The 16,873-nt window shown below is 42.8% G+C and overlaps 1 protein-coding gene across 7 annotated transcripts; it reads left to right on the top strand.

Annotated features, from left to right (window-relative positions):
* Positions 1 to 153: 153 nt before the first annotated feature.
* Positions 154 to 16,668, top strand: Gos28 (golgi SNAP receptor complex member Gos28). Of its 7 annotated transcripts, none has more exons than XM_065445041.1 (8): positions 154 to 294; positions 1,671 to 1,776; positions 3,974 to 4,025; positions 6,554 to 6,747; positions 7,473 to 7,544; positions 9,763 to 9,792; positions 12,331 to 12,457; positions 16,296 to 16,668. In XM_065445041.1, the coding sequence occupies exons 1-8, from the start codon at positions 264 to 266 to the stop codon at positions 16,509 to 16,511; spliced, it is 828 nt and encodes a 275-aa protein (XP_065301113.1). In that variant the 5' UTR covers positions 154 to 263; the 3' UTR covers positions 16,512 to 16,668. The 7 variants fall into 7 exon arrangements, with proteins under 7 accessions (XP_065301113.1, XP_065301117.1, XP_065301112.1 ...); XM_065445045.1 differs by having other exon boundaries at positions 3,947 to 4,025; positions 12,331 to 12,415; positions 16,273 to 16,668; XM_065445040.1 differs by having other exon boundaries at positions 3,947 to 4,025.
* Positions 16,669 to 16,873: the final 205 nt, after the last annotated feature.

The raw sequence follows: 16,873 nt of genomic DNA, 5'->3' as shown, positions 1-16,873 counted from the left end.
TATAACGCACGCGGTGCCTCGCCCTCAACCGACTTTCAAAACCCGACACGGATCAAGCGTGCCGCGCGCGATGCTAAAATGAAACAGCCGGAGATTTGAAACGCAATTCGCAAGCTCTCTCTTCTTTATTTTGATATTTTACAGGCTCTCTATTGTGATACTACGTATGGCGTTATATAAAATTCAATTCACTTTTCTTTTGACCCGCTGTCAGCGAAACTAGCGAATCCTTGCGAACGAATCATGCTGCTTTTGATCTGTTGATGATGGCGTCCGCTGGTTATGCGTTGGAAGGTATGTTATTGCATCCAATTGTTCTCGCCGACAGCGCGTTAATTACGTTTTGTCGCCGCGAAAGACACGCAATGCCATCGGCTTCGTACCGGCGGCGTACTTGTCGAGCTTTAAATTGAATATCGCGGGGATGACATTGTCGACTAGCCGTCGAAGTAGGCTCGCGAATCCACAGCATACGTGTTTAGTTGCCAGTGTGTTGGCAGCAGTAATTAAGACAGGGAAGAGCCATTCGTGAAACCGCGCCCCGTTTGCGCTTTGCCAAGGCATACTGCTCGCCTCTGATTCCACCCGAGTAAACGCGCTGCTCGAACTGGCCATTCTTCCTATCGCGAACGAAGCAAACAATCGTAGTGTTTCGTTTTCCGCGTTTTGACGTGTGGGACTTGAGTAGCGCGATGACTCTCGCGTTACGTTGCATTTTGCTCTTCTTAGAAGAATGAGCCTTTACTCACTGCATTGAATAGACTATGGCTTTCTTGATTTGCATGCGATGACCCGGCGTTTTTCTTTTCTCGAAAAATGGCACAGCCTGTGATCGCACCTAAACCTATGTTCGTTTTCGAGTCGTGCTCCCGAAACTATCATCTGCTCTTTGGCAGCTGGCACCGTAGCCGGCGCTAGAATTCTATTATGTCAGACATGCGAAGGCCTTTTTGCGTTGCTTCCTTGTTCGGCTGTTGCACATCGGCTATGTTCGTGCCGTTCAGATACAGCAAAACTACGGTTCTGAAGATATGTGTTCTTTATCGACGCCTCCTGGCGACAAAGCAAAACGAACAGAATCCGTGTCAGTCATTTCTTGTCAGTGTTCGCACGTATAGCCTCTCTCTTCCTTAATCGAGCGAGCAAGTCGGAGATCGAAATTAGATACTTGAAATGTGTGCTGCTCAGGTGAAGCGAATCTGTATTTCCTCTAGTTGCTGTAGACTCGCACAACATGTATGACTGCAGCGCAATTGGCAGGCGTTTTTTTCTGCACGGAGTGCACAGAACACTCAACTGTAGGTACAATTTAATTTTGATAGTTTGTAGTCATGGGCAGTGTTATTTACTCCCAGTAGAAAAAATACTAAACGCCCTGAAGCTGACTTCTTACGTGAGGTACACTTTTACTCATTCATATCGATTCGCACTACAGATTAAATGCACAACATTGTTGCTCTTTGTATGAATTAGGCCTCCTGAAGTGTAAGCGATAGCTTGCTCTTGTTGATTTGTGATTGTAAATACACTCATTACACCTACCTTTTATTCTCATCTGTATTTTGCCTTTGTTTGCTGTACTGAATGCTTTACAATAAACGTCATATCTATCACTGCAAACATCCATCTTGCATGTTTGGCTAAGCGTTTCTTTGTACGTAAATTTTTAGATTTGCGGAAACAAGCACGCCACCTCGAAAATGAAATCGACCTCAAGCTTGTCTCCTTCAGCAAGCTGGGCACTGGCTTTGGTTCCAGAGAGCTCAAGAATGAAAGGTGAGGTTGCTATGTCTTTTTAAAATTCTGTTTGTTGTTAAGAAAAACATAGTACAAAAGCATGAAATATCGGCATTTGATTTGGGAGTACCCTCTGTCAACATGCATTGCACTTGGAGGTGTTCTGCCTCGGCCAGCTGAGGCAGAACACCTACAAGTGCCTGTTGCATTAAATGATATCAAATTTCCAGGCCATTACAATGAGGACCATTATAACTGCTTGGGTCACATTTGTGGCTATGCAGCATAGAGTCTGTGTTGAGTCAAGAAATGTTGATGGACCTGTGCGAAAGGTGCAGTGACAGTCATGTGACCTTCAAGCGCAGCAGCAGTGTGATTTGGTCAGTGCAAACCAAACCACATAACTGCACTGTCAGGTGTCAAGCACTTGCTGTCAACCAGTGTCCTTCCTTTCATGTTCACACCTGCAGGAATGGTGCGTTTTGTACTAGAGGACAAAACTGGGCTTATTGGTTTTGGAATGTCACGGTGAACGGCGCAGACAACAGGAACAAGAGTGAACATGTGCGCTTACTATCAACTAATGGTTTTAAAACCATTTGGAATGGTGCAGAATATGCAACATTGTTATTGGGAAGAACACTACATAAGAAAACTAAGGCACGTGGAGGCAGTTGATGGTGAAAACACACAGCATTACTTGGCAGGCATTGTCACTACTACAGCTAGTAAAACGCACATTGTGGCATTAAGTGCAGTTACCAGACAAGTCGTTGTTGCTCAACCTGGCCCTCTGGTTTCAATGCATAGCACGGCTTCTCACAAAGCAGCAGCTGGTGCCTGTTCTGTGCAGCTGATTATGTAGTGCAGAAGTGAAGGAACAAGCTGGAATTTAATTCCGGAGGGGGTACATGCTCTTAAATTAGGGTACTTGATCGTAGGTGCATGACATTAGGCGCTAGAGTAACACAATTTTTTTATATTCCTTCGTCACTGTTAAAATGCTCTGCAGGCATCTGCACTTGCCAACATGGCAACATGCAGTTGGTTTGCGTGACAATTGCATATTACTTCTGCATATGTCTACATCTTCCACCACCGCTTCTCTTTTCTTGTTTTTGTTTTGTGCTTTTTCCCATCGATGTCGAACTTTGGCACTCATAGCCTTGTTATTGATAGAACACTAAAACGCAAGCTTGTTGGAAAACACAAAAGAAGGGAGGGAGGGGTGCTAAATCAGTTTAATGTATTATTTCAAAGATATTCTCATTTAATATCGCAACATGATGTTGAGTATTTGAAGACAAAACGAAAGGCAACTTCCAACTTCTTGAATTTAGTGCGAAAACCTCAATGCTGGTATTTCAGATGTGCGACGTCATGGATTTCAAAGTATCTTCTCATGTTTGGGTCGTCATGGCAGTAAAAGTTCTAAACTTGCTAAGTTTAGTCTTTGGCTCCTTAAAGAGAATGCATTGTAGGCCATCTTTACCGTTAAAAATTCACTAGGCCTTAGCAGATGCCTCCACAATCCCTGATGTCATGGCAAGCTGTTGTGTGAAATTCAAGGCAAAGGGACCATCCGTGTTTCATCTGCTGCGGCTTACCTAGCTTCCTCTTATTATAAGAGTGGCTGTTTTTGTATTGTAGAAGCATAATTTGCTAACACAGCACAGTGCATTTATCTCTTAAGTGAGATGTTAAAAAGCAAAAATGGATAAATATATTGTTTAGCATAACTTGTTAGTGCTGTAAATGCATGTAAATGTTACTTGGCCTTTGTATCTTTTGATCACTGGTACACGTCGTTTTAAAGTGAAGCTATATTCTGATGCAAGAAAGCCACTTGTTGCTCCGTCGTGCAGCTTCGTGTCCTCTCGGGGCATTAGGAGCGGTCGAGATGGCGGTTTTTCTTCTTTTTGCATTTTTCTTTCTTTTCACATCTCACGCCATCATACACACCTATTCTCATGTCTTTGCATGTAGTCTCATTACTAACAATGATGATTTGAGGAACTCTCTCATGCGTGAAAGTGACCTGTGTATTTTTTGCTTTTTCCTGTTAATCTTTAACAATTCGTGAATTCTCATCACAGGATGTTAAAGGAAGCAGGTATGGTATTCAGAAATATGTGATGACATTCGTCATTTTTTTTTAAGTGTTTACATGTACCTGAGTACTTTTGCTTTATTTTTCTAATTTGTATAGCCTTGACACTGCGCCATTGCTTGGCAGGGACCACATGTTCGAGACAATGACTTTGGAAATAGAGCAACTGCTATCCAAGGCAAGAAAAGTTTCTTACTTTTTTTCCTTTTAATGTTTTGTTTATTTTGCTGTGTATACATATTTGAAATTTGGCACTCTAGTGATTCTTTTTTCGTTTCCGGAAATAGGATCTAATTATATTCATCTGTAAATATAATTTTAATTACTTTTGTGAGTGCCTTTCATTGTCGTGCTTGTTTTTTTCTTTCGTTTCATCTCGTGGTGAGTACGGCTATGTGGCGAATGTGTTGCATGAAAGGCATGCATGGTATCTCCACTCATGGTATCTTGCATATTGTGCAACCTCTAAATGAGCACAAATATTGCTACAGTAGAGGCATTGGGGCATATCTTATTGTCGTGCTATATTTTGAACATTCAGGTAAACCGACAAGACCAAAGATAGGGCAACAAGCTTTGTATGAGTAGTGTTAAAGGTACTCTAAAGGCAAATATTAAGTCAAGCTTAAGTGATAGATTAGTGCTCGAGAATCTCTTAAGGCATCAATATTATCGCAAACAGAGCCTTGAAGGGCCCCCCACCAGGCCCCAGAGCAAATTTTGGTCATACGCTGCAAGTTGTTACATGTCTACTAGGGAGCGTTCTGCAGCAAAATTATCAAATTGGCTCATTAATAGCCGAGATAGAAATATTTCAATGCCGCGAATCCATGATTTCAGCAGGTGGGCTCCACTGCCAAGAAAGACGCTCTCTCCACTCGCCCCGTCTAGCCTCCACAAGCGAAATTCCTTTCCTCCATTCTGCCATACCGAACCTCGAAGATCGCATGACGCATACCTCACAGGCCCCGCCTTAATTTTTTTTTTCTCTTAGTTTTTTTCTTCTTCGGTGCTATGCACTTCTGCCGACAGCGTCGCGTGCGAGCTGCGCGGCGATTTGGCGCGCTGTGCACAAGGACACATGATTAGCGCTATAATTCAGTGCTACACGAATACTGAGGCAGAACAAGCGGATCGCAGAGCATGTTCACACGTTGGAACATAGTAAAAGATGGCATAGTTTCAGTACATGCGCACGGGACTGCATGACCGTGGGATAAGCAGACGAAGCGGAAGTAAATCTCTCTTGCTCCGGTGCAAAGTAAAACAAAAAGCATGCAGCCACTCCGTTTGTGCGTTTTATTATTTCTCTAAACTTCAATTCATCAATTCAAGCAACATATCACACAAATAACAGATAGTGCCTTGAATAATTCTTGAATAATTGAATGAAGTCACATGTCACCACGAGCGACGCCACACTGCAGACCCGAGTACGTAGGCGCAGGGACGCGAGTACGTCATCCTCCGGCTTGGAGTGCAGCGGCTGCAAGGAGAAGAAAGAATGGCGTTCGGATTGAAATTTCAGACCTTTCCACGGCTCGTAGCAATGCAATTCTTTACAAACACGATCGTTGGTACGCATTGTGTGCTCTGTGCTTGTACAGCGATGTATGCTTGTTCCACTCCTGCCTTGGCTACCAAATGGCAGCTGGCAGTATTGAATGAATGAATAAATAAATAAATAAATTCTATTAAATAATTCAAAGACTGTAAGGTGACAAATATGGTTTCTCTCCATAGTAGATTGCAGACCACTCCAGTGACTGATGTCCGATTTTAAGAGCTATAGGTAAATCGTAAGACTTTCTTTTGCACTTTTCTGCTTCTTAATGTTACACTTAGTAATAAGATCCTATATTGTCACTGCATATTCCAACATAGGACGAATAAGTGCTTTATGCTAGCATGTGAAGAGGCTAAGTAGACTACTTTAACAAGCACTTCAGAAGAAAGAGTTTACGAAGGCATTTTCCGGTAATTGTGTCAGTTTGCTTGTTCCAAGTTAGAACATTTGTTATTCATAATACAAAATATTCGGGTTCAGTTAACTTCAATAGAGATGTTATTAATGCCTTGCTGATAACATATCGGGTTCTTTAGTGTTATTTTCATATAGGCTCTTTTATGGTTTATAATTTACATTTGCCATTATGGGAACTGTGACTGTGCCAGTTCAGCCATGATGTGAAGTACACATGGTTCTGACTAAACTTTGTCCTGGTTTCAAATGGCTTTGTGACTTCGCTATTCTTGATCATAGTCAATAAAAGTAGTATTGCATTATAAGTGCAACAATTCGCAATTGTTATGCATATCCTCAGAGACTTAATGCTTTCATGCATTCAGAGAAATGTGGTTGCTTAGAAATTTAGAAAGATAAAATTTAATAAATAATGCCACCAGAACTCATTTGTAGCCACAGCCACAAAGATTAGGCAAACCGATGTATTATCCATCACTCCCATGGTAGCTAAACAATCACAGTGCTGCGTTTACCTTTAGTTGTCTTAGTGGGAAACTCGGAGTGGACGTATGCAAAGAAATGGTATCACATATTTTTTTAAAAATAAGGCACCCTGTGCAGTGTGGCAGGTTGTAATCTTTAGTTTGTAACATAGTGAGAGCCACCCTTGTGGCTTGCTCAGTGCCATGCATCTTCCCTCCGCTCACCCTCCACTGCGGTCTTCCTTCGCCGCTCTGCAGCTGGGTGAGGTCAACGACCAGATGAGTCAGGTGCAGACGACGAGCGGGCCCCCCAGTGCCACAGTGCTGCACACGCTGCAGCGCCACCGGGACATCCTGCAGGACTACGTGCGTGAGTTCCACAAGACACGCACCAACGTCCAGGCTCACCGGGAGAGGGACCTGCTCCTTGGGTCCGTGCGCAAGGACATGGAGTAGGTGGTGCCCCCGCTTCGCTTCCATTGAAGCAGATTTTTCCAACCCTTGCATGTATCTTATACAGTTTGCTTAGCCCAGTACCTCTCAAATGACAGTTCGTGGACTCCAGAAATGTATTTCTGGTGCCCATTTCTTGCCCTTGACTATACAAAACTAGCTTTTAGCACAGTGAACACAGTGAACAGCACCTCTAGTGGAATTTTCATCTGCAGCATGTGAAGCTTACAACATTCCAGAGGAGAAGTGCTAGGTTCACGGTGTGATCAGCATCTTCTGGTGTGCTTTTGAAACATCGCAGAATGAGGAAAGATTGTTGAGGTAAACCAGCAGCTGCTAGACAGTGTGCTCAGAGCAGTCGTGTTTTGTGCGGCCTTGTTTTGAAATATGGCTGGAAATTAAAAAATGGCACATGTCTTATTTTGCTTATCTGGTTGGCTGCTTCACTGTAACACATCACAAATGCTGAAACATCTTTGTGCATGAGAGAATTTCTCTGGCCAGGCTGACACATATTATGAATGATGCATATTGTGATTTGTAATGAAGGACAGAAGCCATGCTGGTAGATTGTTTTGTCATCATGTAGGCTCTGCAAGGAACAAAAAAAAGGAAAGCTATATTTGACAGCAAAGTGCTGTTTTCTGTGATAGTTTGCACAGCGTATTGTCTCTTGGTTGACTGGTGAGCTATATTTGTTACATTATCTCCTTTTTCGTTTCAGTTCCTATAAGAACTCGTCAAGTCTCAATCGGCGGTCAGAGGGCTACCTAAAAGAACACGAGCACCTGAAAAAGTAAGTATGTGTAATAGCAAATTCTTAGCTCCTTTTCCTACAACAGGAGAAAAATTTACGAAAATTCACAATTTGAAAAGGCAGACATAAAGAACACGTCGACGTTTGCGACATTCTTATCATTCATCTTCTCTCCATGTTCTCCATGCCGGCCTTTTCAAAGCGTGAATTCTTTTCCTGTGTTTTGACCTAATATATTTGCTTAAGACTTGTCCAGTGGCAAACTTAATGCAAACTGTGACTGGATGACCCAGAAGATAACAGCGTCATGGTCATAACGCGATCTAACAATTCTCAGTACATTTGTATCTCTGTTCTTAAAGTTGGGCCTCGGCATTGTGTTAAGGGCAGTCGTTTACTGTGATGCACACCCCTGCAGTACCAGCTTGCACCAGCGCCACGGCCTAAATTGTGTGGGCATGCCGAGGCAGGTGTGTTTGTGCTTCGAGGTCACGTGGATGAGCATCACCGTGTTAGATTGGGCCGTTGGACCCAAGCACCTTCGATAGGCACTGCTGCTGCAGTTGTTGTCACAACTGACACGAAAGTATCTCGTTAAATTGTATATTTGTTATAAGCTTGGACGCTGATTGTCAGTAGAAAATGACTTGTGAATTTTGTTTACTTTGCTATTGAGTATATAATTGTATCCATGTTCGTTATTACTACGTTCAACTTATGTGTAGGCTGATGCCTCCCATGGAAAGAATGGCTTTCTTGCAAAGCTCATTTGCTTGGTCTCATTGAAAAAGATCCGGCAGCACTGCGAAAGGGATCACAAGCGACCTTTGATTGCCATTAACTCCGCTCCTGCTGCACACATTGAAGTACTTTTTTTCCATCAAAGTATTTCTGAAATAGCTTGTTATAATGTCAAAGGCATTTCTCGGCTTCGATCACAGTGGTTAAGCCTCTAGGCTTAAAGGGCCCCTCACCAGGCCCCATAGCAAATTTTGGTTATACGTTGGAAGTTATGTTTGTGGGTTTTATTATTTCTCTAAACTTCAATCCGTCAATTCAAGCAACAGATTGTTCAGATAACAGATGTCTTGAATAATTCTCGAAGTTACGTGTCACCACGAGTGACGTCGCACTACAAACACGACTATGTAGGCGCAGGGGCATCGCTACGTCACCGTCCGGCTTGTAGCGCGGCGGCCGCGAGGAGAAGGGAAAATGGTGTTTGGTTTGAAATGTCAGATCTTTCCACGGCGCGTAGCGATGTAATACTTCGCAGACACGATCGTTATTGCGCAATGTATGCTCTGCACTTGTCGGCTCAATATGGCCAGACCTGGTGAGAGGGGCCCTTTAAGCAGACTTCAAGTGAAGCCGTAGCACACATCACTTCAGAAACCGCCGAACCATCACTTCAGAGCACTTTCTTTCTCGCCGTATCAATTCGCATAAAAATGAAGATATGCTGCTATTCGAAGTGTCCAGATTGTGTGCCGTGTAATGCAATCAAGCCTTCTCACGTGCTTTGCCACAGTGGCAAGATGTGAGCTCCGAATTGAGCCTGCCTTGCACCGCGGCTTGTGTTTGTGCTACACATTTGACAGTGGTCGTCGCTTGCAAAAGGTAAAATTAAGGCATCAATTTATGCTACCGGCGGTTGTTTTGTACGAAGGACAAAGTAACCCATGTTTCTGGCATCGGCAGCAGTGATGCGATCAAACCAGTCGGGCGGTTTTGCGCATTTTGTGCAGGCCACTGATATATATATATATATATATATATATGCGCACCAGGCCAGTGCAGATATGCTCTAGTACAGGGAAACTGCCATTTGTCGGCAACCAGCATCTGGAAAACAACAGACAAACGGGCACTGTACCACATGGTTGCAGGATACACCCATTTTTCTATAGTCACTTATTTTAATTTCAATGTTTTTCTCATTTTTGCAATAGCGTATGGGTTAGGCAATGGTGTGTGCAAAGTTTCGCCATTTCACAACATGCCATGACTCTAATTTTGGATAGAATAAACGTTGGATCTAATGAACCTTTTTCGTCCATTCAAAGGGGCGCCAACTGTGTATATTCTTTTATAAGGGAGTATGGAAGTGGGCTTTTTGGCTTGTGGATAGCATAGTGATAAATTCATGTGGCGGACAGATGAATAGCACGTGTGCAGATTTCTATCGTATTTGGACTTATTGTCTAAGTTGTTTGCCATACTGCCATTTTCTAACAACTGTTCCTTTCCTTTTCAGTTCAGATCGGATGGTGAATGACCAGATAAAGTAAGCACGACATTTAATGGGCACTTTCTTATTCGAAGTTTTTCATTTTTCAATCATGAGTTTGCACATTTTTTGTTGCACTTCTCTGCGCTGCATGTTGGCCCAACGAACAATGTTACATCAATGCGATCACCCTATTGAACATGTGCTTTGGCATATCTTTCCTAAGCTGTTACTATAAAGTCTCTGTGATTGAAAAATAGTATTTCAAACTGTTTACGAAAGGATCCTGCACACTTGATTTTGTGTGAGGTAAAATGTAGACATGTGCTGTTGCTGTTCATTTCATTTGCGGTTCGTATTGTTGAATTTCACGCTGTGAAACGGTATAAATGTTGTGTGTGGAATTACGTGTTATATTCTCTGTGTAGAACTATGCATCATTTGACAGGATTCGGTGTACCTTCAGCATGTGGACTTGTATACAGTAGAGCTTCGTTGATTCAGTATTGTTGCCTACAATATTTCGGCGCTAACGCTCGCGATCAATTGCACGAAAAATAAACCTTAAGGGTACACTTACTTCTTACCGTTTCGTACGTTGCCGGAAAACACGATTTTTCTTCACCGATATTCAGTACATTGCCTAACTGCGATCATATGGTATGTTCAGTTGCTAGATCTTATGCAAAAAAATCACGATTGCGATACTTCCTGATACGAATTCTGAGCACAGCTGTTTAAGTGTTATGAATTTGCCATGTATATTGTGGCAAAGAACTTGATTCAGAACATCAGGGTGCTCTTGGCAGTGGAGCTGAGCTTATGCTTGGGCAGCCTGTTCAGCAGCAGCAGCAGACAAAGCATCCCCACTGGTTGCATCACTCATTCTTCAGAAATAAAGCATGAACACGGGAATTTGTGGCTCGCTGGGAGCGCGTTCTCCAGCAGTGGCGGCACAGGCGAAGTAGCGCATTCGCAGTGGGTTAGAAGCTCATGCCAGCACTTCGTTTCCATATATGGTATTGGAGGACATGCTCATCGCATGCTTCATCACCTCCTCTCCGCCCTTTCACCATCCTTTCCTCATCGTGCTTCCGCTGCACCCTGCTCTACCGCTTTCCTCATTGCACTCTCTTTGCTATTGCCGTCTTTCATCCCCTACTGCGCTCCACATTCGCTTTTTTTATTTTCTCTGTCCTCGTTCGCCCAGTTACGCCGACGCTCAGTGTAAGAGCTGTGCTCTAATAGAAAATGTGCAAGGCACTTGATGAAGAACAGTGTACAGCCACCCGCTGCGGCAGCTTCATCGCAACACTCACCCGTCCTTCTCAACATGAGAACGCCAGCACGCACTCAGTTTCTTATTCTGGTACCAGCAGATCTCCTCTGGGGTCATTGCACGCCGCATTCATGGCTATTGCTGCTAACTCTATTGCGATGAGCATTCATAAACACGCGCTAAACATGAGGACGAAAGGAACGCATACAACAGGACAGGTGCTGATCAGCGCCCTTCCTGTCGTATGTGTTTCTGTTTGTCTTCGTATTTAGCCCATTTTTATGAACACTGTCAAGATAAACCAACTCACCCAAATCAAGGTATTGTTGCGATAAGCAATATATTGCCTGTCTATTTCACAGCGCATGGTACCGTGGGAAGCATGCTGCATGCTATTGGTAGGCGATAACCCAAACACACCATGGTTCCCTGCTGTAGACTGCGATCGATCATATACGTTTTCTGGCCGCTAGATCTCGTGTGAACAAGAAAATGCATGAGGCCTGCACAATTGAGAACAGTAGCCACCCGCTTGTCTCATGTGAAAACGCCGGCGACGTGCACTCAGTTTCTTATTCTGACACCAGCAAACCTCCTCTCGGGCTGTCACATGCAGCATTCACAGCTATTATTGCCACCAAACTTATTGTGATAAGCATCTTCACCTATCTGTTTTACAGAATGTGGGGCATAGTGCCATTGGTAGGCATACTGCATGCTTTTAGTAGGCAATAATCCAACCGCACAGTCGTTCTCCGCTGCAGGCGGTGTAATGTGAGTGTCACCTTTCGGCATCCAGCTTCGCCCTCCAGCTCGATTTTGTTTCAGTTTCCTCTCACCATCTTAAAACACATACGCAATAGGAAAACAACAAACCCTGCCTTGGGCCACCGAGGCCCCACCAGCTCGACGCACAACTCATGCACAATGATTCACGCATTGTTTTGCATTACGTAGATGTCAACTACAGTTCAGTCTGTCAAATCTTTTAGTCACTTTGGATTGCATGTTTTTTCAGTTAGTACATTTTTTTCTCATGTTTCTACTGTATATGTTTTATATGGCTGTATTTGCTCTCTGGCCTTTAGACAGTGGCCAAAAAACCTTTTGTATGAACTTGCATTCACTTATTAGTTTGGACTTCTCCCATTTCCATTCAGAAACAGACCAGAATGTAAATTGTTTTCATAGGTTTGTTTCATCATTAATCTCACTTCAAAGCTTTTGCAGTACTGGAGGACTGCTAGCCAGGTGTAACTGTTGTGAGATTCTGATTAGTACTGTGGAGCTTAATAGGTGGCGTATTTCTGTTTCAGCATCGCCATTCGAACAAAGGATGAGCTGCTGAGTCAGCGCAATGCCCTGAAGGCCATTCAGACCAAGATGACCACTCTAGCCAGTATCCTTTGGCTGCAGTTGAAGTTTCTTTTCACTTTTGCTTTGGTGTGTTATCTTCTGCCACTGTGGCACTTGCCTGCATTTTTGTATGCATTAACACTAATCAAGGTCGTGGTATACAGCAAACCCCCATTAACTCGAAGCCTTGGAGTATCTTGAAATGTTGGCTAAGATGAAAAATTCTAATGATCCAGAATTGGCTCCCACACAAGTACCGTGTACGGTCGAACCTCGTCTAAACGAAGTTGCATCCGACATGAAAACTTTCATTTTATTCTATATTTAATATAAGCGTACACTCATTACGCGATGACATCAAGAAAAGTTATATATTTGCTTCGTTATATTAATGTTCGTTATTCTGACCAGTGTTGAACTGAAAAAGAAATACCTATTCCGGTTCACATTCAGCACACTCCAGTTTCATTCTGGTTCAGTTACAACTCAGAGAAAAAAATTTATAACTGTTTGCAAACCGGTTTGGTGCAGAGCATTTTATTCTGCCACATGGCGATATGCTGTGCAGTGCTATCGATGTGTCCGCAAGGTGCATGCGCAAGTTATGCAGATACAAGGCAATTTTCGTGCACATATTGAAGATGGAGGTTATTAGTTAGAATCCCTGCATCAGCATAATGTCTGCATAGCTTCCACATTTGTTATTTGGACAGCAACCAAGTCAGCAGTTAATTTTCGCTTTGCTTCAAGTTTTTCCTACAAGACTGGTGGTGAGCGAACTGCGGCATGTGATCTGTAGTGTCAAAGCTGACGCAAATTCACTTTGTATTACATAAATTGCGTAGTCTTGTACTGGACAAAGGTGGACAAAGAAGTCAAATGAACGCACAATCTTCCCCACGAATAATTTATAGAACTCGAAGAGCCTTGTACTCTGCTTCGCTAAGGACCAAACGTTTATTGGACCATGACACCTAACAAAAGCAGATTTCACGGGCCATTTACACCCACAGTCACTGCTCAGTGAGAAGGTGATGGCGTTGATTAGCGACCACAGTGTTATGGTTACAAAAAGTCATGCACCTGAACTCGTTGATATCCCACCTTGAGGACATTGTCTTCTCCGTTATCGGTGTTTATCTTGTTTATCTAGTTTTGGTAACAAGTTGATCTAATGGCTGAATGTGGAGCATCACCAGAAATGTTGTTTCTGCGGAGCCTCTGAAACAACTTCTAAGCCATGGAACACAACTGGCATTGCTGACTTCAGAAGTGGAAGCGTCTCTGTTGAGGTGGCCGGATATACTTACCAACACATTCCCATCGTCTATACCCATTCTTGCACACAACGCAGCTCTTGAATCATAATAATCTATTAGTAGAACGTGCTGATTGAAGAAGTAGTTATTTGAACAATCATGCAAACTGTCGAGTGCCCGTTGTTGCCTTATATGCTTGAACCATTGCATGCCGAACCGGTAACCGTTCTGTTTGGGTTCAGTTCCACTTAGAATAGCAGTTTAGGCATGGTTTTTGGTTTGAGTTCAGTTCAATGCCCTGATTCGCACATTTTACTGTATCTTTCACCCCTTTATCTTTGGATAACTCGAAACTGATTGAGCAACAAACGACACTTCTGTTCAGAAACCCTTGCACTGAACAAACCTTAATGCCTAACTTGCAGAATTTGTTTTTATAACACACAATCAGAGAAAGAAAGAAATATGTTGTGATCTTGGTTTTACAACATCAAACTAATGGAGGTGTTACAAGTGTGATGATCACTTAGTATCACTAAGAATTGTACGGTAATCTCATTTATTCACTACATTTCAGTAGCAGTAATGGTGTTTGCTATTGCCTGCAAGTTTACAGGCAGTATTTGCTGATAATCATTGTTGGGCATTTCACTCTCGGCTAGCTTGCATAGACTGGCTATAGCAGAAAATGCGAGTTTTACTGCCACAAAAAAATGTTACGTATTATGACAACTTCATCCTGATGATAACTTCTGGAGATGCTTTCACATTCATGACATTCCGTGTAGTTGGTGCCAGTTGCACTGGTGCCTACAAGCGACAGCATTCTTGACTAAGTGCCAGAAGCGCTATCGCCAGTTCCTGGCACTTAGCTGTGAGGATGTCGACACATCCAGCACTAGTCACATAAAAATACGGTCCCAGGTTGCCACATCTAAAGTGGCCTATTAGATTAATCGCCAACTCCACTGATTGGTATCAAATAGGTTTGTGTTGCATTGCGTGTTTCTAAGGCACACATTAGGTGGGATGATATGAATGCTTGGGAATTGGAGTGAACAATTTGAAATCCACCGTCAAAAATGTACCAGAGCCCAAATAGAGAAATGAAGGCATGCTTTGTCAATGTGAAACTACAAACGAGCACTCCAGCTTGACCACTGGAGTTCACCGTACGTTTAGGCTGTCTGTGCAAGTCCTGTGTTCACTGCATAATCACTTCAGCCATTGTCCAAATTATATTGGTCATTTCCCATTTCATGTGTTTGTTGATATGGCTGGAAATATTTGTGATTTATTAATTGTGGCTGTTTTAAGAAATCCTTGCGAGCAAACAAAATCACTTTGGGATTTTTTTTTTAACAAGTATACAATGAGCAGCAAATATAATTAATGCACTATGAATGTGATCCCTCTTTAGTTTTTACCGTTGAAAAGATCTGAGCTTGCTCTGCTAGTCTTTCGCTGAGCCTTGAAGAAGACATGTTGCCTGTGTGCTTTAAGGCTCTTATTGAGTAATAGAAAAAAAGAAAAAAGTCATGTTTATATTAAATATTTGAGTGAATGCGTTATAATTTACATTTTGACGTGCAATGCATATTGGCCTCTGTCTTTTAGTGTGTGCAAGGACAACAGTTCAAAGTCAGCAACTGCACAAGGCCTCATCATTCATGACAACGGACTGAAAGTAACATTCAAATCAAAAACAACCAATGCATGAACATTATGAATACTGAGGAAAAAGCCCAGAACTCATTTATATACATTTTAAGAAATGGCCCTACGATGTAGGCATGAAGTGCTTTAGCTTTTTCTTCATTATTGACAAGTTCAGATAGTGATTGAATTCAGATAGTGATGTCTGAAAATACCTGCACCCCTTCCCTCATTCCTGTCTCACCAAAGAGCCATTGGTATTAGTAAATAAATGCTTCATTCACTTCACACTTCACAAATATTTACCAATTTTCGGAGTGTCATTAATGGGCTTTATCCCGAAACACATTTGGTGCACTTTACAAGTGGCACTAGCCCTTTTCTACCTGTATTAGCCCTGATAAAATGATTGCTTTGTTGATAGGGCATGTCTCAGATTCTAGCTGGGTTGAAAGCTGGGTACCTGAATTGATCAGTAGGGAAAGGTTTGATTTGGTGCAAACCTGACTTACAGTGCATGCATAGACAAGGGGACAGAAAGACTGATGAAGACAAGCCCTTGTCTATGTATGCACTGTAAGTCAAGTTTGCAATGGAATTCCAATTAGCCCACACTCAAACCCTGCTTCAGTAGATGAGTTGCACTTGACCAGTGACTACAACAGTCTGCAACATGGGGGTTGCAATATTGGCTGAAATCCACATGTCACCAATGAGCAAGAGATAGAAAAAAAACTTAAACACTGTGGTCATGCAGAGTTGAGCTGCTTTGCTTTAGTTGTCATGTGCCAGGCCGAGGTGTGCGATTAGATCAATCATAGTTTGCACATAGTTGTGTGAGTGAGAATTTCGTGCTGGATATGTTTTGATGAGATCAATGAAGTAAACACTTGATTAACAACTTGTGAGGAATATGCGAATGGTGACGGTGAGAGTTCCAGATTCGGTATGAGTGCATGGTAAAGTTGATTCCTTAACAACACTGACGACCGCTTTCCCCTGATCAACAGCCTGGTGCAAAGGATCAACCTACGCAAGCGGCGGGACTCCATCATACTGGGCCTAGTCATTGGGACCTGCACAGTGCTGTTGTTGCTGTACGTTACCCGCTGAAATTCGCGGCTGCTGCCACTGGTGATTGTCAATCGCATGTAGCTTCTCGTGCCCAAGCTCCTCCTAAAAACTCGAGTGAGTTTTTAATTAAAACAAAGGTCATGGTTGGTTGACCCCCTCTCCTCCCTCCCATCCATGTTGACTGTAAGATATATATTATACGCCTGTACATAATGGACCTTTATGCTGCTGGTGAAAAGAAAGAGGCATTGCACGGCTGTAACTCGCGTTTGTTGTTTTCTAAGCGGGAATAAAGTATTTTGATTCATATGCTGGTCGTATTCTTACTGTGTATGAATAAAACGTTGGCGAAACTGCGATGAGATGTCAGAGTTACTTTTGTCCGTAGAATTGTGTGCACCAGTGGCGTGGCCAGAAATTTTTTTCGGGTGCGAGTGCAGGCCCCATGCTAACAGAAATGTGGGGAGAGGGGTTTGTCGTGTACCCCCTGCTACGCCACTGGTGGGCTCGGCCA

This window comes from Dermacentor albipictus, chromosome 2 (genome assembly GCF_038994185.2).
Source record: "Dermacentor albipictus isolate Rhodes 1998 colony chromosome 2, USDA_Dalb.pri_finalv2, whole genome shotgun sequence".
Taxonomy (NCBI): Eukaryota; Metazoa; Arthropoda; class Arachnida; order Ixodida; family Ixodidae; genus Dermacentor; species Dermacentor albipictus.
Note: the sequence above shows the minus strand (reverse complement) of the source record. Positions and strands in the feature narration are given on the sequence as shown.

Excerpts from the sequence above, each read along its gene's own strand:
- Gos28 (XM_065445038.1), top strand. The coding sequence starts at position 1,235 with ATGTATGACTGCAGCGCAATTGGCAGGCGTTTTTTTCTGCACGGAGTG. Across the intron at positions 4,026-6,553 it reads TAGAGCAACTGCTATCCAAG|CTGGGTGAGGTCAACGACCA; the intron begins GCAAGAAAAGTT and ends GCCGCTCTGCAG. Across the intron at positions 6,748-7,472 it reads TCCGTGCGCAAGGACATGGA|TTCCTATAAGAACTCGTCAA; the intron begins GTAGGTGGTGCC and ends TTTTCGTTTCAG.